General features: G+C 42.4%; 1 protein-coding gene across 1 annotated transcript in view; it reads right to left on the minus strand.

The window, feature by feature from the left end:
* dync2h1 (dynein cytoplasmic 2 heavy chain 1) overlaps positions 1–14,436 on the minus strand; it is a 557,731-nt gene that overhangs the window by 454,906 nt on the left and 88,389 nt on the right. The window contains 2 exon segments of the mRNA XM_080731168.1: positions 7,013–7,195; positions 10,744–10,949. Coding sequence (XP_080587294.1) covers positions 7,013–7,195; positions 10,744–10,949 — 389 coding nt within the window.

Consider the following 14,436-nt stretch of genomic DNA (forward strand, 5'->3'; position numbering starts at 1 on the left):
TCGCTGGTTCAATTCCGGCTCGAAGGAACACGTTTTAAATGATATGATGAACGACAAAAGGCCTATGAAAGGTAGTTCAGTGCCACAGAAGGCAGTCCATTGCTAAATGCTTTGAATGTTTGACATTTCTGACATCATGTGGTGCTCAATAAAAAATAACAGAGCAAAACATCAGTACTTAACCCTTCGATAGCTCAGTTGGTAGAGCGGAGGACTGTAGTTCAGTAACAGGCATCCTTAGGTCGCTGGTTCAATTCCGGCTCGAAGGAACAAGTTTTAAATGATATTATGAAAGACAAGAGGCCTATGAAAGGTAGTTCAGTGCCACAGAAGGCAATTACAGAGCAAAACATCAGTAGTCAACCCTTCGATAGCTCAGATGGTAGAGCGGAGGACTGTAGTTGAGCAATGGGCATCCTTAGGTCGCTGGTTCAATTCCGGCTCGAAGGAACAAGTTTTAAATTATATTATGAAAGACAAGAGGTCTATGAAAGGTAGTTCAGTGCCATTGATGGCAGTTCATTGCTAAATGCCATCAATGCTGGAAGCTTCTGACATCATGTGGTGCTAAGTAGAAAATTACAGAGCAAAACACTGTATTCAATCCTTCGATAGCTCAGATGGTAGAGCGGAGGACTGTAGTTGAGCAACAGGCATCCTTAGGTCGCTGGTTCAATTCCGGCTCGAAGGAGGACATGTTTTTAACGATATCATGAAAGACAAATGACCTATGAAAGATAGTTCAGTGCCACACAAGGCAGTTCATTGCTAAATGCTTTGAATGTTTGACAGTTCTGACATCATGTGGTGATCAATAAAAAATAACAGAGCAAAACATCAGTAGTTAACCCTTCGATAGCTCAGTTGGTAGAGCGGAGGACTGTAGTTGAGTAACAGGCATCCTTAGGTCGCTGGTTCAATTCCGGCTCGAAGGAACACGTTTTAAATGATATGATGAACGACAAAAGGCCTATGAAAGGTAGTTCAGTGCCACAGAAGGCAGTCCATTGCTAAATGCTTTGAATGTTTGACATTTCTGACATCATGTGGTGCTCAATAAAAAATAACACAGCAAAACATCAGTACTTAACCCTTCGATAGCTCAGTTGGTAGAGCGGAGGACTGTAGTTCAGTAACAGGCATCCTTAGGTCGCTGGTTCAATTCCGGCTCGAAGGAACATGTTTTAAATGATATTATGAAAGACAAGAGGCCTATGAAAGGTAGTTCAGTGCCACAGAAGGGAATTACAGAGCAAAACATCAGTAGTCAACCCTTCGATAGCTCAGATGGTAGAGCGGAGGACTGTAGTTGAGCAATGGGCATCCTTAGGTCGCTGGTTCAATTCCGGCTCGAAGGAACAAGTTTTAAATTATATTATGAAAGACAAGAGGCCTATGAAAGGTAGTTCAGTGCCACAGAAGGCAGTCCATTGCTAAATGCTTTGAATGTTTGACATTTCTGACATCATGTGGTGTTCAATAAAAATTACAGAGCAAAACATCAGTATTCAACCCTTCGATAGCTCAGATGGTAGAGCGGAGGACTGTAGTTGAGCAATGGGCATCCTTAGGTCGCTGGTTCAATTCCGGCTCGAAGGAACACGTTTTAAAAGATATTATGAAAGACAAGAGGCCTATGAAAGGTAGTTCAGTGCCACACAAGGCAGTTCATTGCTAAATGCCTTCAATGCTGGAAGCTTCTGACATCATGTGGTGCTAAGTAGAAAATTACAGAGCAAAACACTATATTCAATCCTTCGATAGCTCAGATGGTAGAGCGGAGGACTGTAATTGAGCAACAGGCATCCTTAGGTCGCTGGTTCAATTCCGGCTCGAAGGAGGACATGTTTTAAATGATATCATGAAAGACAAATGACCTATGAAAGATAGTTCAGTGCCACACAAGGCAGTTCATTGTTCAGTGCCACACAAGGCAGTTCATTGCTAAATGCTTTGAATGTTTGACAGTTCTGACATCATGTGGTGCTCAATAAAAAATAACAGAGCAAAACATCAGTAGTTAACCCTTCGATAGCTCAGTTGGTAGAGCGGAGGACTGTAGTTGAGTAACAGGCATCCTTAGGTCGCTGGTTCAATTCCGGCTCGAAGGAACACGTTTTAAATGATATGATGAACGACAAAAGGCCTATGAAAGGTAGTTCAGTGCCACAGAAGGCAGTCCATTGCTAAATGCTTTGAATGTTTGACATTTCTGACATCATGTGGTGCTCAATAAAAAATAACAGAGCAAAACATCAGTACTTAACCCTTCGATAGCTCAGTTGGTAGAGCGGAGGACTGTAGTTCAGTAACAGGCATCCTTAGGTCGCTGGTTCAATTCCGGCTCGAAGGAACATGTTTTAAATGATATTATGAAAGACAAGAGGCCTATGAAAGGTAGTTCAGTGCCACAGAAGGGAATTACAGAGCAAAACATCAGTAGTCAACCCTTCGATAGCTCAGATGGTAGAGCGGAGGACTGTAGTTGAGCAATGGGCATCCTTAGGTCGCTGGTTCAATTCCGGCTCGAAGGAACAAGTTTTAAATTATACTAGAAATACTGTTCCTTCGAAACAGTGTGGGCTCGATTCCAACCCAACAAATAGGATACTTTAAGGTACTGTAAGGTACAGTACCTTACAGTATTGTACTGTACCTTACTATACTGTACTGCACCTTACTGTACTGTACTGTACTGTACTGTACTGTAACTTACTGTACTTTACTGTACTGTACTGTACCTTACTGTACTGTACCTTACTGTACTGTACTTAACTGTACTCTACTGTACCTTACTGTACTATACTGTACTGTACTCTACTATGCCGTACTGTAACTTACTGTACTGTACTCTACTGTACCTTACTATACTGTACTTTACTGTACTCTACTGTACCTTACTGTACTCTACTGTACTTTACTGTACTCTACTGTACCTTACTGTACTGTATTGTACTTTACTGTACTGTACTTTACTGTACACTACTGTATCTTGCTGTACCTACTGTGCTGTACGTTACTGTACTTAACTGTACTTTACTGTACACTACTGTACTGTACTGTACCTTACAGTACTGTACTTTACTGTACTCTGCTGTACCTTACTGTACTTTACTGTACTCTACTGTAACTTACTGTACCTTACTGTACTGTACTTTACTCTACTCTACTGTACTGTACCTTACTGTACTTTACTGTACTCTACTGTACCTTACTGTACTGTACCTTACTGTACTGTACTTTACTGTACTCTACTGTACCTTACTGTACTTACTGTACTATACTGTACTGTACTCTACTGTGCCGTACTGTACCTTACTGTACTGTACTCTACTGTACCTTACTCTACTGTACTTTACTGTACTCTACTGTACCTTACTGTACTGTATTGTACTTTACTGTACCTTACTGTACTGTACTCTACTGTACCTTTCTGTACTGTACCTTTCTGTACCTTACTGTACTTTACTGTACTCTACTGAACCTTACTGTACTTTTACTGTACTCTACTGAACCTTACTGTACTGTACATATTCTATGTGTTCTAGATCTACATTTTTGATTCTGTGTTTGGGAACCAGCAACTGTCAAATGGACTCCAACTGTAGTGGAGTATATTGAGTGCATATACTGTAGGCTAACAATCCCAGATCACATCTGTCCTCCACTATGTCTATAACCAAGGCGTTCTTCTATGTGGCCACTCCAGACTGAGGAGTGGAGCATGGCTTTTATTGTGTTTGTGGATCTGACTTGGAAATTTTTGATATCTCCCTGACAACCAACAACAACCACTAATATGGCTGACTGTCCCTGCGGGCTCTAGGATATATGGCTATGGGATTTACATCCCATCGCCCGGACTTGATTCTTGATCACAGCTGTGTAATCAGTAGAGTGGAGAGGGACATTTATTTATAGTTTTAACTATAACTATAGTTTTATACATCACACAGCTTAGATATTTGGATCAAATCAGAGAGCAGACCTGTGTGAACGCATTGATATAAATAGCATATCTGAAGTGTGAATATTGCAGCCACAGCGCCTTAATATAAACATGGGTCCCTTTCCTCACTAAACCCATTGGAAATGCATTGGGTGCTTAAAGTTAAACATTTTTATTTTTTTATAATTATACTACAAAACATTTCAAAAAGAAAAATACACGCACACTTGTCCTCAGTAAGCTGAACACATAAAAATTTGAATGGTGTTGAAAGGTGTAAGCGTTTAAGAGATGAAGCGCGCCAAAGTTTTGAGGATACTGACTAGTATAGAAATAAATAATGAAGATAACATACGTGTGCTCGCCTTCCAGGCGAGCCCACAATTATGAAAGACAAGAGGCCTATGAAAGGTAGTTCAGTGCCATACAAGGCAGTTCGTTGCTAAATGCCATCAATGCTGGAAGCTTCTGACATCATGTGGTGCTAAGTAGAAAATTACAGAGCAAAACACAGTATTCAATCCTTTGATAGCTCAGATGGTAGAGCGGAGGACTGTAGTTGAGCAACAGGCATCCTTAGGTCGCTGGTTCAATTCCGGCTCGAAGGAACACGTTTTAAATGATATGATGAACGACAAAAGGCCTATGAAAGGTAGTTCAGTGCCACAGAAGGCAGTCCATTGCTAAATGCTTTGAATGTTTGACATTTCTGACATCATGTGGTGCTCAATAAAAAATAACAGAGCAAAACATCAGTACTTAACCCTTCGATAGCTCAGTTGGTAGAGCGGAGGACTGTAGTTCAGTAACAGGCATCCTTAGGTCGCTGGTTCAATTCCGGCTCGAAGGAACAAGTTTTAAATGATATTATGAAAGACAAGAGGCCTATGAAAGGTAGTTCAGTGCCACAGAAGGCAATTACAGAGCAAAACATCAGTAGTCAACCCTTCGATAGCTCAGATGGTAGAGCGGAGGACTGTAGTTGAGCAATGGGCATCCTTAGGTCGCTGGTTCAATTCCGGCTCGAAGGAACAAGTTTTAAATTATATTATGAAAGACAAGAGGTCTATGAAAGGTAGTTCAGTGCCATTGATGGCAGTTCATTGCTAAATGCCATCAATGCTGGAAGCTTCTGACATCATGTGGTGCTAAGTAGAAAATTACAGAGCAAAACACTGTATTCAATCCTTCGATAGCTCAGATGGTAGAGCGGAGGACTGTAGTTGAGCAACAGGCATCCTTAGGTCGCTGGTTCAATTCCGGCTCGAAGGAGGACATGTTTTTAACGATATCATGAAAGACAAATGACCTATGAAAGATAGTTCAGTGCCACACAAGGCAGTTCATTGCTAAATGCTTTGAATGTTTGACAGTTCTGACATCATGTGGTGATCAATAAAAAATAACAGAGCAAATCATCAGTACTTAACCCTTCGATAGCTCAGTTGGTAGAGCGGAGGACTGTAGTTGAGTAACGGGCATCCTTAGGTCGCTGGTTCAATTCCGGCTCGAAGGAATACGTTTTAAACGATATTATGAAAGACAAAAGGCCTATGAAAGGTAGTTCAGTGCCACAGAAGGCAGTCCATTGCTAAATGCTTTAAATGTTTGACAGTTCTGACATCATGTGGTGCTCAATAAATAATAACAGAGCAAAACGTCAGTACTCAACCCTTCGATATCTCAGTTGGTAGAGCGGAGGACTGTAGTTGAGTAACAGGCATCCTTAGGTCGCTGGTTCAATTCCGGCTCGAAGGAGGACAAGTTTTAAATGATATTGTGAAAGACAAATGACCCATGAAAGATAGTTCATTGCTAAAGGTGCCTCAAAAGTACACAACGTGTCTAAAAAGACCAGACCAAGTACAGAGCCAGAGGTCGAGTTTACAAAGCAGCGAGGGTTTTTAAGTCGATACATGACTGAAAACACTCATTGAAATGAATCCAATATGTAGTGCCTGCTTCATCTCTCTCCCAGCTAAGAGGTCCTTGGCCTGGGGAAAAAGAAATAGTGAAGACCCGATTTATTGGGTGCTTTGGTACTGCTATTGTTGATGTATAATGGGTATTCCCTTTATTATGTTTCCTTTATCTTCATTAAAATTTTCGTTTCCTTTCTTTTATTTTCTTTTTTTATATGGTGGTGAGCCTGTAAAATCCTTCAACATATTACTGCCTCCCAAATCATGAATATGATGAACAGGCACTCTTGATCTGTTATTACGCCGATGTATTTTGGGCATGAAATTACAATTTCTTTCCATTTAACATTCTCCTTAGACGGAAATTTTGAACACTTTTATAACTAATCAATGTACAGTATTTTACTCCATGAATACGTAGGATAGGCTTTCACAAGCTTTCATCTTTAGCCTATTCCTTTTGATCACCTGAAACAATGATTGTGTGGATGTATGACTTGTATAAATGTATGCGAGTTGATCAAATAAACAAACCCATTTAGGCCTAGATTTATTGACTGCTTTAACCAGTGAAAAATAGCAGATATACAAGCTCACAGCGCGGTACCGAGTGCCGCGCTGCGAGCTCGTAGATCTGCTATTTTTTAAAAAGTCGTGAAAATGTGTGCAAATCTTTGAATATATGTATTTTCAAAGCGAACATTTGTAACTCAAATTTTGCTTCTGAGTGGTCCCTGGAACTAAATATTTTGAGATGGGGGTCCGTGGCCAAATAAATATAATTTTGGGGGTCCTTCACGTGAAAAGGTTTGAGCACCACTGACATAGTAGTCTCTCAAGAACAGACTAACTGAGCTCCATTTAAGTGAAAAGGACCTTTTCTTTGACGATGGCCAGCCAGATTGCTGACATAGAAACATAGGTTTTTCAAAAAATCCTTAAAAGGATTCAAAAGACACATAGAATCGGGTCAAAATTCTAATTTTCACGATTTTTCAAAAACAGCAGATCTACAAGCTCGCAGCGCGGCACTCGGTGCCGCGCTGTGAGCTTGTATATCTGCTATTTTTTTATATTTAAAGCATAAAATATTGCGTCATAATGTGTTCAGGCCTAAATGGGCTAAACTAAACAACCATACCTCATCACAGTTGAACACCAGGACCTGTCTTCCGAACAGCCCCCCCAGGGCCTTGACGGACTCCGTCTTCCCGGTGCCGGCGGGCCCGTAGGGGTTCCCCCCGAGACCCATCTTCATGGCCTGGGTCAGCGTCAGGTAGCACTTATCGGTCAGCGGCGTGTGCACCAGTTTAGCAGCATTCCCCTGGGACACGTGGATAGGAGGAGAGCAGGGACACACGGAGCATGTTAGAGAGGCAGGGCTGACATTTCCAAAAGGGCCTTTTTGATGAAAATCTCGAAAATAGTAGCCTGATTTCAGACTCGGCTCACTCTTTAGTCTGAAACTGTGCCCTATTCTGAGCGATTTACGGGGGAGGGACTTTTTTGCGAGCGTGCTCGCGCACGAGTGATCGCGGCGCACGGTGATCGCGAGGCACGGTGAACGCAATGCACGGTTGCGGCGTGTGTGTGTGATTGTGTGCGTGTCTCTGTCTGTGCCAGTGACTGCTTCCACACAGAACTGCGAGCAGAAACATGTAATCAACATGAACAGCTTGGTGAAATCAGCGCGTGTGTGTGCGTGTGTGTGTGTGTGTGTGTGCCTGCCTCAGCCTGCCTACTGTGAACTTCGTTTGAATCGTTTCAACTGCTGCGCATATTGGATATTCGTTAAACCCACCCCCACACCCCCTGCGCTCATTGGATCAGCCGCAGTTTTTGGCTGCTAAACAGCCGATTCATGTACTCAGCTCCAGACCAGAGAAACGGTCCACTCTGAGAGTGGGCGGGTCTATGGTCTGGAACCAGGCAACAAAAATAGCAGACCGGCTATTTTCGGTACTCAACAACAAGGATTCATATTTTAGATTGTCATTAGAGAAAAGAAAAGATGAGTGTTAAAATGTTTTCATTTACTTTTACTTTTACATTTTAGTGATTTTGACTATTTTGATTTGCATGCATGTCTCCAGGTTGGGGGCATGCATGCAAGTGGCTAAATATGTATTTTTAGACACAATAAGCCCATTCCCAAGATGCACCGCAATCTTTCATGGCCTGATGTGTCTTATGGGGGCTGGTGTAAATAGTAACAAAGAAATTGCCGGCTTATTGTGCCTAAAAAGACATATTTAGCCACTTATACGCCACTTATGCCCCCAACCACTGAAATCAAAATACTAAAATCGCTAAAACAATAGAAGGCAGTAAATGAAAAATAAATTAACGTCCATCTTTTCTTTTCTCTAATTGCAATCTAAAATATGAACCAATGTTGTAAAAAAGAACAAAGTTGCCCTTTAATACCACACTGAACTAAGCATAGTCAAGTGAATACTGGAGAGGAAAATTCTCAGGAGAGTTTGGACACGGCAATTCTCTTGAATGCTGCCTTCAGGTATGGCGTGGAAAGAGGCGTATTTGCATTTCTTTCACCATAGTAAAAACTGCATTCATGGTCTGGAGACGGCACTTTTTTTTACAGACAGGTAAAAGGGCGAGGGGATCAAGCCCCCTTTGATGTCTATGTGTGCACTCCCTCGCCTGGAGGAGAGGGAGTAGGAGAGGACAGACAGACAGACAGACAGACAGACAGACAGACAGGAGCAGCCGGAGAGATGAGTGGGAGACGGGGAGGGGACGTGAAAGGGACCATCAGGACATAGTTGCGGGATAGGAAGAAAAATACAGACACGACGGGGAAGAGACAGAGAAAGAGAACGATGAATAGATGGAGGGCAGTAAAGGCGAGATGAAGGGGTTTAAGCAGCAGTTTTGCAGAGGGACTGCAGCACAGAGAGAAAGAGAGAGACATTTCTAGTAACTAAAATAGATCCATCTTCTCATACCTGGACCAAAAGTGCCCCCTAGTGGTGGACACTAAAACGTCCTGGTAAAAGTGTGTGAGACTCAGTGAGAGCCACAGGGGTGTCACACCAAATTCTGGGCCCTGGGTACAAGGATTCACTGTGGGCCCCCCATGAATGTTCTTCATATTTTGTGCTTTAACTATTGAAAAATAGCAGATATACAAAAATAGCAGATATATCACAGTAGGACTGCTATTTGTTTGAAAAATCGTGAACATTTGTGCAAGTCTTTGAATATTTCAAATCCTTCTAAGGTTTTTGAAAACCCTATGTTTCTATGTCAGTGGTGCTCAAACCTTCTCGTGTGAAGGACCCCCAAAATGATACGTATTTGGCCACGGACCCCCCATCTCAAAATATTAAGTTCCAGGGACCCCAAAGAAGCAACATTTGAGTTACAAATGTTCGCGCTGTGAGCTTTATATCTGCAATTTTTCAAAGGTTAAAGCACAAAATAATGAAGGCCCCTCTGCCTTGGGCCCTAGTAACTCAGTTCCCCCCCCCCCCCAGTGTGACGCGCCTGGTGAGAGGGTGTAATTTGTCAGCAGGTAATGCTTACATTGTTCAACCTTTCAACCTAACCGCACTTTACCATCCCTTTTTTGCATTGCTCGGCATCACTGCAGGAACGTGTGTTATGCGAAGCTGTGCCGTGTATAGAAGGATGATTTGGAACTATAGTGAAGCATATTCTTGGCATTATAACAGTCCCATTTGTTTAAAGCCAGGGAATGTTCCAGGGGTAAAGGAGATTTTACAGCTGCCTCACGAAGAATCAATCCTTTGGACAGGCAGTGTTTTTAGCCAGCCAGGACCTCAATAGGTGTATCTATCTAACTTTGATCTATCTAACTTAGGTTTTTAGAAATGTTTTTTTTTACTGATGTATGATCTGCTTATTGTAAATCGCTTTGGATTAAAAGCGTCTGCTAAATGCCTAAACTGTAAACTGTGTAAGTGGCAGTATTTGTCTTGTCTATACTGAATCAGTGCTTCTGAAACTTTTCAGGTCACACGACGGCCCACACAAAATAATCGTATTTGAACTGATCAGTTATGGCATGGAAAGAGGGGCATTTGCATGTCTTTCACCATAGTTAAAAACTGCATTCATGGTCTGGAAAGGGCACTTCTTTACAGATGGATAAAAGGGCAGGGGCTCAAGCCCCCTTTGATGTCTATGTGTGCACGTGCCTGCCTACCTGGTACTCATAAGTATAGTTGAACTGTGCGTCCACCATGTGTATGTGGCAGTGTTTGTCCTGCCTACCTGGTACTCATAGGTGTAGCTGAACAGTGTGTCCACCATGTGTATGTGGCAGTGTTTGTCCTGCCTACCTGGTACTCATAAGTATAGTTGAACTGTGCGTCCACCATGTGTATGTGGCAGTGTTCGTCCTGCCTACCTGGTACTCATAAGTATAGTTGAACTGTGCGTCCACCATGTGTATGTGGCAGTGTTTGTCCTGCCTACCTGGTACTCATAAGTATAGTTGAACTGTGCGTCCACCATGTGTATGTGGCAGTGTTTGTCCTGCCTACCTGGTACTCATAGGTGTAGCTGAACAGTGCGTCCACCATGTGTATGTGGCAGTGTTTGTCCTGCCTACCTGGTACTCATAGGTATAGCTGAACAGTGCGTCCACCATGTGTATGTGGCAGTGTTTGTCCTGCCTACCTGGTACTCATAGGTGTAGCTGAACAGTGCGTCCACCATGTGTATGTGGCAGTGTTTGTCCTGCCTACCTGGTACTCATAAGTATAGTTGAACTGTGCGTCCACCATGTGTATGTGGCAGTGTTTGTCCTGCCTACCTGGTACTCATAGGTGTAGCTGAACAGTGCGTCCACCATGTGGATGTGGCAGTGTTTGTCCTGCCTACCTGGTACTCATAGGTGTAGCTGAACAGTGCGTCCACCATGTGTATGTGGCAGTGTTTGTCCGCTGCCATGTAGAAGCGCAGCTGCTTCTTCCACGCCCAGGAGTCCTTGCTGCTGACACCTGATTGGCTGAGCTGCTTGACCACGCTGATGTTGTGGATGATGTCCAGGATCAGGGCCTTCAGCTTCAGCTGCAGAACGCTGGACTCTACACACACACACACACGCACACACACACACACACATGTGCACGCACACCATAGACTGTATAAAAGATATGGACAAAGTGAAGTCATTGGTTTCTATGCAGCGCAAATGACACAATATGGGTCCTTGGCATGTTGCCATCATAGATTGTAAAGGCACCAGAGGATGCTATTGGCTGCCAACGGTCACGTGCAACCGCAGGGATACATGGGAGAATGTGGTCGGAGCCTCCCGAAATACAGCACACGAAGAAGAACACAGCCGGCTGGTATTAGTTTAGTTGGCCACGCCCCCCGCAACTTTATCATCAATTTTAACATAAATGGGACCTTATTTTCACAAAACGCATATAATCGTGATTGAAAGGCAATTTTTAACTAGCAATAGGAACCATACAATATTTATGAAAATGTTAAGGTTAGAAAACAAAAGGGGAAAATGAATGGGGTCCAATGGAGAACAATTCTTTTTGCGATCGGCCGGGGGGGAAAAGAGCGCAACTAGCGGCCAATCATAGGAAGTTTTAGTTCCGTATTGGAGTCATTTTAAATCGGCGGAACTATGCCCCTGACGCACACGCACACACAACCATCTCAAGATCCACGAGCTTGAAGCGCGCCACGAAGCGACAGGTTTCAAGCTTGTAGATCTGCTGCTTTTGAATTTGAATCTTGAAAAGTAACAGTTTTGGACGTATGAGGATTCCAACCAACATGGGCCATATATAGGGTTTAACCCTTAGACCTCTACACAGATCTACAAGCTCACAGCGTGGCACCAAGTGCAGCCCTGAAAGCGTGTAGAGCTGCTATTTTTTTGAAAAATCGTGAACATTTGTGCAAGTCTTTGAATATTTTTTTACCCGATTCTATAAATGTCATCTAAATCCTTCTACTATATCAGTGGTTTTCAAACTTTTTCATGTCAAGGACCCCCAAAATTACTCCCATCTCAAAATATGTTTTTCCAGGGACCACCCAAAGGCAACATTTGAGTTAAAAATGTTTGCTTAAAAATACATAACATATTCAAAGATTTGCACACATTTTCACGACTGACATAGAAACACAGGTTTTTCAAAAAACCTTAGAAGGATTCAAAAGACAAGCTCGCAGTGCCACGCTGTGAGCTTGTATATCTGCTATTTTTCAAGAGTTAAATTCAATAATTCTAGGCCAGGGGTCTTCAACGTTTTCAGGCCAAGGACCCCTTAGTTGAGAGAGAGATGAAGCAGGGACCCCCACAACCTGTTCATACATTGCATATAGTTTCATTGTTTGACAGCACAATCATCAGTGTATTTTGGATTCATGTCAATTTGTGTTATCAGATATTTAACCAGTTGAACCGTCAATACTTAATAAACTTGACCTTTCACTCTGTACTTAGTCTGCTCTTTTACCCCTCTACACCAAAGCTCTTTGCCAAAAATAGCCGATCTACAAGCTGAGCTTGTAGATCGGCTATTTCTGGCTAAAGTTCTCAGAATATGGACACTAGGGTTCAAGTGGTTAATATACAAAGGGAGGAAAAAATGTTTCTATCACTCAAAGATTTGGAGGACCCCCTGTAGTAACTCTGAGGACCCCCTAGGGGTCCCAGACCCCCTGTTGAAGACCCATGTTCTAGGCCTAAAGAGTTTTAAGTAGCTAAATGCACAGTATGTACTTGGGAAAAGTTTTCTCTGTGTAGAGCGACAGTGATCTGTGTGGTGTGCCTCTACAGCGGCAGACTGGGCAGGAGGAGAGCTACACTGCAATCAGCGGCAGCACTGATTGGAGCTGCTTGAAGTAAATGGCTGGCAGAGCAAGTCTAATGACCCTGGACAAATGGATGGACCATAAGACTTGGCAGCGGAGTCGCAGCAGCCTAACTAACGGCCTGTTTGGCTCGGAGGCCAAGCATACTGTACCTTATAAGCATGATGTATGCAGGGTTGTCGCACCAAATTCTGGGCCCTGGGTTTAAAGGGGAAGACCACCCATTTTCAATATTGAACTATGTCATTAATATACCTTAGAGGAGTTGTGTGGAAATAGAAAAAAGTTCCCCCCCTTCTGTGTTGGGGTTTGTATTGTAAAGTACAACCGTGTGATGTCATCAAGTTGTACTTTACAATACAAACCCCAAAATCAATCCTCCAGTTCTAGGCAACACAGAAGGGGGGGAACTTTTTTTCTATTTCCACACAACTCCTCTAAGGTATATTAATGACATAGTTCAATATTGAAAATGGGTGGTCTTCCCCTTTAACTATTGAGAAATAGCAGATATACAAGCTCACACTACGAGCTTGTAGATCTGCTATTTTAAAAAAAAAATCTTTTGAAAAATGTGTCAGTGGTGCTCAAACCTTTTCATGTGAAGGACCCACAAAATGATATGTATTTGGCCATGGACCCCTATCTCAAAATATTTAGTTCCAGGGACCACCCAGAAAGCAACATTTTAGTTAGAAAAGTTCGCTTAAAAATATACTGCACACATTTTCACAACTTTTCAAAAATAGCAGATCTACAAGCTCGCAGCACGGCACTCGGTGCCACGCTGTGAGCTTGTAGGTCTGCGATTTTTCAATAGCTAAAGTATGAAACCGTTAAGGCTCCTCCACCTTGGGCCCTAGTAACCCACAACATTAGTACTACCAGTATATTTTGATGCCATAACATTTGTACTTTACCTCAAGTGACATTTTGAACACATGCCTTTTACTTTATTTCTACACTGTGCTATTGATATTTTTACTGAGGTAACACAATATTACTGTATCTTCCACCAGAGATGAGCAGTGCCTTGCTGCAGTGTGTGGGCTGCACAAAGTGCTAGAGTATGTGTAATTTAATTCAGCTTGGATCAAATCAATTTAAATTCACTTTCTGGGACATAAAGTCCCATCAATCAATGGCCACCTACTGGAATCTGGACATACTGGAAGCAGTTATGGTTACTTTCAATTCTTTTCTGATTTTCTTATTAGATCACACTGTATATGTGAGGTGGTGTGTGCTTGTAGATTCATCTGCTGTTTTCACTACTTTTGTGCGACTGCCTTGTACGATGAAGCACGGCATTACTTTGCGAAAGAACATACAGGGCCCTATTATGATCCAGGTCTTATGCCTTATGCCTTAACTTCTTTGCCTTTTTTTACTATTTTGTTTTTGTTTTTTAAATATTTCAAATAGCTGATCTGCAAGCTCACAACGTGCAGATGTAGATCAGCATTTGAAGTATTTAAAAATGTTTTTCAAAATAGTGAAAAAAAGGTAAAGAAGTTAAGGCATAAGACCTGGATCATAATAGGGCCCACAAATTTGGAGATACGAGGTTTCTACCCAACAACGACGATAAACTAATGTTGCTGCTGCTCTTATACCACCATTATTATGGTAGCCCCGCGGGCCGCCTGTTGGGGAACCCTGCTGTTTATAGTCGCTGTCAGGCAGAAACATTTCCATATTATTTCAACTTTTAATGTTTTTCCCCAC

This window comes from Nannobrachium achirus (assembly GCF_963921795.1).
Source record: "Nannobrachium achirus genome assembly, chromosome: 8".
Lineage (NCBI taxonomy): Eukaryota > Metazoa > Chordata > Actinopteri > Myctophiformes > Myctophidae > Nannobrachium > Nannobrachium achirus.